This window comes from Hevea brasiliensis, chromosome 7 (assembly GCF_030052815.1).
Source record: "Hevea brasiliensis isolate MT/VB/25A 57/8 chromosome 7, ASM3005281v1, whole genome shotgun sequence".
Taxonomy (NCBI): Eukaryota; Viridiplantae; Streptophyta; class Magnoliopsida; order Malpighiales; family Euphorbiaceae; genus Hevea; species Hevea brasiliensis.
The window spans coordinates 62,612,858-62,621,307 of record NC_079499.1 but is presented as its reverse complement, the minus strand read 5'-3'; the positions used below and the strand labels follow the sequence as shown (position 1 = coordinate 62,621,307).

At 36.6% G+C, this 8,450-nt stretch overlaps 1 protein-coding gene across 1 annotated transcript; it reads right to left on the bottom strand.

Annotated features, from left to right (window-relative positions):
* Positions 1-227: 227 nt before the first annotated feature.
* On the bottom strand, positions 228-8,234 carry LOC110656017 (DNA (cytosine-5)-methyltransferase 1). Its single transcript, XM_058150104.1, is given in 13 exon segments — positions 228-536; positions 822-930; positions 933-1,038; positions 1,152-1,313; positions 1,700-1,978; positions 2,075-2,272; positions 2,358-2,505; positions 2,587-2,698; positions 2,773-2,968; positions 3,137-3,301; positions 3,838-5,350; positions 5,460-6,969; positions 7,752-8,234. Coding segments are annotated over 13 exon segments (4,692 nt in total). The 5' UTR covers positions 7,810-8,234; the 3' UTR covers positions 228-400.
* Between the last annotated feature and the right edge of the window lie 216 nt (positions 8,235-8,450).

Sequence of the window (8,450 nt, the reverse complement as noted above, 5' to 3'; positions counted from 1 at the left end):
TATTAAAAATGTACAATAAAAATGTTAACAATATGAAATTTGTTATCATTAACATATATAGAGACGAGAGAAAAAAATTCATTGCAAAATTAAATATATGTACTTATCAAACCATACAGTTTGATTTCAAATTTATAATTATTAAATATATTTTTCTTACTATATTTATTCTCTAATTGAAATCAAATTTATTAAAAATACCTTTAAAGTGAAGACTGGAGCAAAAATTTTGAACCCGAACGCTGAATAAAGGCCGGTAGAACCAACTGTTTCCCAAAATTGAAGGGAAATCAAATTTGTTTTTTTCTGTACCAAGCAATAAAGGGAGCATTTCTCTTAAGGTCAAAACGACTAAAGATTTCTACAGTAATGATTGGCCGAGTTGTAGGAGCCATTCTCACTATTTGGCCTTCTTGTTCATTGCCTCCTTGAGCTTAGTCCCCAATGCATATGCCAATGGTGGGGGAACAGCATTTCCAATTTGCCGATGTTTATGTTGGATGTTACCAGCAAACTTGTAGCTATCGGGAAATCCTGATAAAACATAGTTCAGAAAAAAAGACGAAAAAAATTACCAACTTAACATATTCATGAGAAACCATTAATGACCCTTTGCGGTCATCATTGGCTAGCTAACGATACCACAGAAAGGGAGAACAAATAAGCCACTTAGGATCGATCAGGAGGTTTGCATAAACAAATTTCTAAAAGGGCAAGAAATCAGTTGCAAGTGCAGCCTTTTGCTGCCTATTTCAATGCAAATCTCTAGTGGCTTAATAAAAAAATTGACCAAACATGCTGAGAAAGTTGGACAACTTACTTGAGATCGAGCACATTCACGAACTGTAAGAATCCTGTCCTGCTCAGGATGAAAGCACATCCCCACCTTACCCATCGGTTGAGGATCTGTTATTGAAGTTGGGAAGTTCCTTCCCAATCCAACCTCCCAAAAAGCCCCTTCCACTGATTATGCCGCTTAGCTGTGTTTGGCAGGCACCATGGAATCAAATCAACCACTTGCCCAGTAGACAACTTAATCTGCACGTCATAAAATTAAAAAAATCACATCTATAAAAAATTCAGGTGATCCCAATATAAAGACTAGGAAGATGTGTAGCATCTACTCAAGAAATCAAATTGTACATTCATACCTTTTCATCTGGAAGGTCACGCCAATCAGAACCTGGCTGTTTTGGAATTTTCTGACACCTAATAAGATTCAGCTCATTCATTTCTTTTGATATATGGTCTGTCAAAACAGCTGTTTCTCCACGAATTTTCTTTTGAAACCATGAGATAGGATCATTTTTATACTGCAAAACAAAAGATTGAAAATGATGTGACCTGCATATTAATTGGTGTTAAGGATTTTCAAATACATACTACCTCCGTCTACTTTTCTCTATCATTTTTTAGAAGTTGTTTTGTTCAAAATTATGTCATTTTGAGAAAATTAAAGAGCATTAATTAATTTTTTTTTAATTTTACCCTTATTTCTGCTAAATATAATAACCAGTTATACAATTTTTCAAAACTCACGTTATTACCTCTCTTTTAATTAGGTAAGATAAAAGATAATTTAGTCAAATCAAGATGTATTTAATTATAATTTAGGTGATTTAATTTTCTTAATTAGCGTGCAAAAACCTTAAACGACAAATAAAAGTGAACGGAAAGAGTATTTTATTATCTCATATACCTCCAAAATCGTCTTAGAGGCACCATTTCCAACAGCTGGGAGATCACCAATGGTATCTCTGACAGTTATTGCACGGAAAGGGGCTCCACTAGCGGTACTTCGAACAGCAGCATAATGTAAATTTTCTGACAACATGACTTTTAACTCTGGAGCAGCAAAGACATGCATCGGTTCTGGCCACTCAGGAAGAATCTCATCAGGGGAGGCAGCCCATATGAATACTCGTTTTCGTGACTGAGAAACTCCATATGCTCCAGCTTCCAATATGCCAAACCTCACCTAAGCAAAATAAGTTACACAAGTATAAATGCAAGAATAATTGTAACACAATAATGCTTCGAAATACATAATAATTTTATGCCCAGTAACATCTACCTGATAACCCATCTCAAGGAGTGAAGCCAAAGTCAAACGAAAAGTTTGTCCTTTATTAAATGACACAAAGTTCCTCACATTCTCCAGGAGGAAATACTTGGGTCGGAAGTAGTCAACAAAGGATAAAAATGCTAAAATCATCTCACATTGAACTTTACTCCAAGTGCTTTGACTAAACCTATTCATTCCCGAGAAACCCTGAAAAGAAAGATCACTTTCCTTTTTGTAATCCTTCTATAATAGGACATTTAGTTGATTTAAAAAAGCCAGAATTTGTACATACTTGACATGGAGGCCCTCCATTGATGAAATCAACCTGTCCTGGTACAGGCAAATCATTGATTACTTTCTTATCAAGTGATGCAGCCAACTCTATGGCCTCGGTGGTTGAGATACATTCATATGCATCACCACACTTCTCCATTGCAGCCCTGCAATACAACCCAAAAGCTATCAACCAAAATTTACAGCAAGGGCAGGAAAAGAGTTAAAATTACCAGAAAATCATTTACCTAAGGATCACATTGCAATTATTAATAAACACTAGAGACGTTGGATTATTGAGCTTGAATGCTTCTCCAGCAGGTTCTTCATATTCAATGGCCCACTTGGTTGATGAGATGCCTGCAATGTTGAAAGCAGCAAATAGTCAATCATATTACTCAGTTTGACAAATACAAGGAGATAAGGAAAGTCACCTGCATGCTGCAATCCCTCTGACAAGCCACCACAACCAGCAAAAATATCCAATGTGGCCAACCTTCTCTCTTGAGATGCTTTTCTTTCTCTTTCAACTTCATCCTCTCCCTCTTTGCACTTGCCCTTCCTCTTCCTAGATGCAGCATCACTTTCTGCAGTCCCAATTGAGTACCTCATTTTGATATTAGCTGGTAACTACTCACGAAAGAGATTGGAAGATTATTTGTATCTTACTGAAGCAGTCTTTTTATGCAGGACATGATGGTTAAGGAAACCAATTCACAGATGAGAAGTGGTTCTAACTTAACTAAATTAATGCTTTTTCTATGAGTTGATCAAAATATTTAGCAAATCACAAGTTACCTGCTTGAGGGACCCTGTGGAAGGATCATAAAGATGCTCACAAAAGAAAATATGATCAAAGATTGCGACAGCACTACAGGTAGGAATATCATTTTTCTTTCTGACTTCACATTTCCCTTCGATAGCCTCAGCAGGTAAAAGATGCATATCCTCACTGTAATAAATCTGAAATTTTAAGCCATAGACTTTTTAGACAACTGAACTTGTGGGCTACCGAAATTTATATATGTTAATTGTAAGGCAAAGTATGATGACAGAAAAGCTAGGAAGATAAATGTTACACATCAGACCTACACAACTTAGTGAAACAAAGAAATAGGGAGAGAGATAGAAGTAGACTGGCTTGAGAAAAGAAACTGAAAGGGGAGAAGATTTTGAGAGAATTAGAGAAGAGGAGAGAACAGAAATAGAGAGAAAATAGATAGAAGAGATTTTTTTTTTTTTTTTTGGATGGAAAGAAAGAGATCTTTTTTATTATTAATAATCTTGGATAGACTTCTCTTTACAAGTAAGTTCTTATTTATACTTTTATCCTATAACTGCTATCTGCAGTTACAACTGAAGAGAGTAATTACAATTGACTACTACTATAGAATCTTCCAATTTTACTGCTGGTCTAATCCACTAACTACTCTATTCCTTAATCATAACAGTAACATAATTAGTCAATTACACCATAAAATCATTAAAAGGAGTTTTACCTCACGAATATCAGAACAATATGCCTTCTCAGATGAGACGTCTTCTGGTCTGAAAAATCTGCGGACCTTGACCTGGGTGAATCTTGCTTCAGCTCGTTGTGGTTCCTTTTGGACAATGATCTCCAGCAACTGACACACAACATAAGCCTTCAACCCAACATTCCTTCCACCCTTAAAAGTTTCAGTCTCACTTTCGATGGTGAAGTGATATTGAGTTGCATAGACAAAATCATTAACAGAATACTCAATCCCTAATAGTACAAATCGAGTCATAGAAGAATTAACTTTGAAAATGTCCTTTTCCATTTCAGCTTCCTTTATTTTGCAAGAGTGGCAGACACCAGATCCAAGACCCATTGTATCATGGGTGAGACTGAAAAAAGCACCTCTATCTGGCCAATACAAACTTCTACAGTAATATTCCAGAGGCAATCCTTTCCTTTTCCTGTCTTCTGCTCTTGCTCTATCAATTCTATCAGTATTGGCATTATCTTTCCTGTGACGATGTCCCCAAGGCGTTTTGCGAAGTTCCACCACAATTGCCTGTTTGACATCCTGCAAGTCATAATTCATGCATTCATTTCTCAAGAAAACCTCTCTCTCATTGGCTGCATTGCCCAGAACTGTCTGATGTCCCTGCTGCATCATTCTCCCATGAAACATTTTGCTTCCATCTGATGTTTCAAACATGTACTCTACAAAATAGATCAGAGGAAGTTCATTTGATTCATCAACCTCCACTAAGACAGCACCTCCCACAGCAATCACCTCGCCACGAACAATAGCGCTCTTATAAATAGCTCCACCAGAATGCGTTATGCCTACAGGATTCCCATCCCATTGTACTTTATCCCTTGAAGAGTATGATTTGGTTCGTGATGACACCAAGCAAGGCTTTTGTGTATTCTCTGAAATTAATAGATTCTCCTCTTCAGCATCATCTTCATTTTCCTCTTGCTCCTCAATGCAATCCTCCTCTTTTGCTTCACAATTAGTTCCCTCTTTCGTATCCTCTGGTGAGTAATTAGAGTAATATTCCCCCCAAATTCTGTTAATAAGCCTTGTTGTCGTTGCCTGCATAACCTTCCTCTTGGACACCATAAGGCCTATAGGGCCCATTGCTGCTCGGGGATTTAAATTGGGTAGACTCTTCTGCATAATGTGTTTTTTTTTCACCACCCATTTGGTATGATGTCTCTCCTCCATCTTATTTGTAAGACCAACCACAAATGCGCATTTCTTTATCTTTTCATCAGGAAATTCAGCAAAAAGCTGCAGTATTATTTGCCCATGCACAACCACATATCTCTCAACAGCTGCTGGATCATGAGAAATGTAACCATGATCATCCTTTTTGAACTCAGATATTTTCCTGATTACATCTGCAAAAGAAAGCCGTGACACTCGACTTTGTTCTTTCAACAATGTAATGATGCTTCTTGCAAGTTTGGCTGTTTTCAGAACTGGCTTATACCATGGAGAATATTTATTTGACGGCTTTCCAAGTCTATACCTGAAGAAAGAAACAAGAATCATATACTTAACACCATCAGAAACAATTCATGACTAATTCATAAAAAAAGCCATTGCTTATTTACAATGTGAGAGAACATGCACAATACCAGGCCATGTCTGTTCGGATAGATATGAAAACCACTGAAGAACCAAATTCTATCATCCACTCCTTTATTGCACTCAAAAAAATTGGCAAACCCACATCATCCTGTGCCCCTGAACCCCCTGAGGAAGACTGATCAGGATCATTTTCAAGATGGAACCCACTTCCATCATCTTCAGTCATCCTTCCTGACCCAAAGATGGTGACATCTATATCTTCACATGGTTTCATGGGAAGAAGCTCCAACGAAATCAATCTTGAATCAGAATTGTAAAGCGACCAATTATGGAGCATTCTTTTTGGAAGATCATCAGGGTCAACCATGATATGCTCATCACTGTCAATAGCTACATATTCATCAGTTTCTTCATCAGAATGTGAGTAAAATGCAGGCAAAGGGTAGTCGTTAGCAATCTCATCTTCATTGATTTTTATGTAGATTGTATTTGATGATGAAGCTGAACCCTTACTTTTCTTTTGCTTCTTTGTAGATTGCCAATACTCTTCTTCTTGCAATAGTCTCGCTAGTTTTGCATCTTCATCCTCCTCAGCTCCACTGGAGGATGAATTAGATAGTAACATAGTTGACTCTGTGCCTCCAACTTTTGGACATATTGTCAAATTCCCACAAGAGCTTGCTGCTTTTGCCAGTACATAATTTCCATGCTTGCGACTCTTGTCTTTCAAGGCAAGAAGAACAGGCAAGTCTGCAAATTTCTGGTCATTCTTCTTTGATGTGTCATCTAATCCTATTAGTTGATTATAAATGAATTCACCATGAGAAATGACAAAATCCTTAATGGATGCTGCACCTGAAAAACACTTGCGTCCAGTCATTGATCGAACAACCCCTGCAAGCAACTCATCAAGAGTGATATCAGGATTCCCTCCAGAAGATTTTGATAGTTTCTTGTACACCTCTATACAAGTGTAAGCCTTCTCAAAGAAACGATCATAGAACTTCTTGTAGCTACTTGCAGGTCTTAGGCAATCATAATCAGCAATATCTGTTGTAAGCCATACAACTGGAGAGCCATCTTCATAACCAGATATGCTCCACCCTTCTATCCTTCCAAAGCCTTCACATCTAATACATTTTTCCTTTTCCTGCTCAGGACTCCCCTCAAGAGGCAATATAAGACCAGATATAAACATATCATCAACTTCAATCATCTCAAGGGGGCGTGGCATGCCATTTGCATCATGCACAACAAAATCAGTTAGTCTCCTATTTGGACGACCTTCTTCTTGTTCATGTGTGAGGTGAATAGCTATAATCTCTTCATCTGCAAATTGTTCATTCTTTGATTCAAGAACGGAAGACTTTTCAGACAAAGGTACCAATTTCTCCTTGAAATCTGTGCATGCAGCAGCTCGCTTTGGCCTTTTTTGGGAGACAGCAGGCTCTTCAATCCTGTGAGAAGAAGTTTGCTTTCTTCTTTTCGCGTTGTTTTTTAGTTCCTTGCTTTCCTTAGAAACCGAGGATTTTGTTTTTCCTTTGGTCTTCTTCATTCCTATTACCAAATACAAGTCCAATGAGGCAGCATACTAGGAAGTTCAATTTCAAAAGGATGCTGAGACAACCAAAGTACTGAAATAAGAGACCAAAAGGGAAAGCTACACAACAGAAGCAATTATACGAACATTATGAGTTCACTTTTGAAGATGTCCGAAATTATCTAATAGCCCCCAAAAAAAGTCAGAAAAATTACATATAAGTAATAAAAAATAAATGTAGAAAGGATTAAGAAAATTTGGGCAACGACCAAACAAGCATAATTATCCTATCAAAAACATATGACATTGAGAATTGAGCTTCAACTATTCCCACAAATTCTTCTCGTGCATTTCTAGTCTAGAATTAGCATACAACTGCAAAACTAGATGAGGATCCCATATGTTACTGATAAAATAGGAAGATCATCAAATACAACATCAGCAAACCAGCACATCGCATGAATGAAACTCCAAAATATTTATTTTGTTGTGAATTATCTTGCCCATAGAAAGTAACTTTTGAGGAATTAACTATGAGCTCAATTTACTTTTACTAATCCCACCAAGAGTGCCAAGTGCACCTTGTGAAACCAGTTTGTACCAAGTGGATTAAAGCGTTGCACACGACCACCATATACAGCTCTTGACTATTTTTTCAGGTTTCAATTCATAATCAATTGACACTAACCTGATGAACAGATCATTAGCAGAAAGAGAGAGAATTTTCAGGTTTCAATTGATAACCTAATTGACAGTTTCAAATTTAATAGATAGATAAATTAAGTAAATTTCTCAGTACCTGATTCCGAGTCGGAAGCATTGGAGAGTGGTGAATCCAATAGCGCTGAAGATCCCATTATTTTTTCAATTGAACACAATCCTCCTTTTACTATTATTGTGTTGGTGTGTTTTCTTTCCAATATTTGGAAGTAGAAGCACAAATATAACCCAGTAAAGAGTAGAGAAAGAGACCTGAGATCAAAGCGAAGACACTATTTATTTAATCGAACACACAAGTTGAAACAAATACCCAAAACTCGTCTAAGCTGCCAAATGGGTATATGTTTCTATCTCATTTCAAATATAATCCACATAACTATTACAAAAAGACGAAATGAGCGGGAATATGAAAAAATTTGGCGCCCATGGCCTTTTCATTTGCAAAATCCAACACGCAAGCCCGTGGTTGGACTTGGAACAGCGGTCCCCATATTTACCATTTTAAACAGGTTTACTCAATTATATGTAGGAATGGTCATGGATAAGTGGGGATGAGTAGGGTTGGTTTTTTGCGAGTGTCTATCCATCACCAAGTTATCGAATTCTAATAGAACCTGTATAGTATATATTTGACTTAGAAACGGGTTCAAATAATATTTCAAATTAGATTTGAATTTTATACGTTACCTAATTAATTTATATAATATTTAATTTAATGTAAAATATATATTTTTTATAATAATATTTATATATTTTTTATAAATTTTAATTTTATATA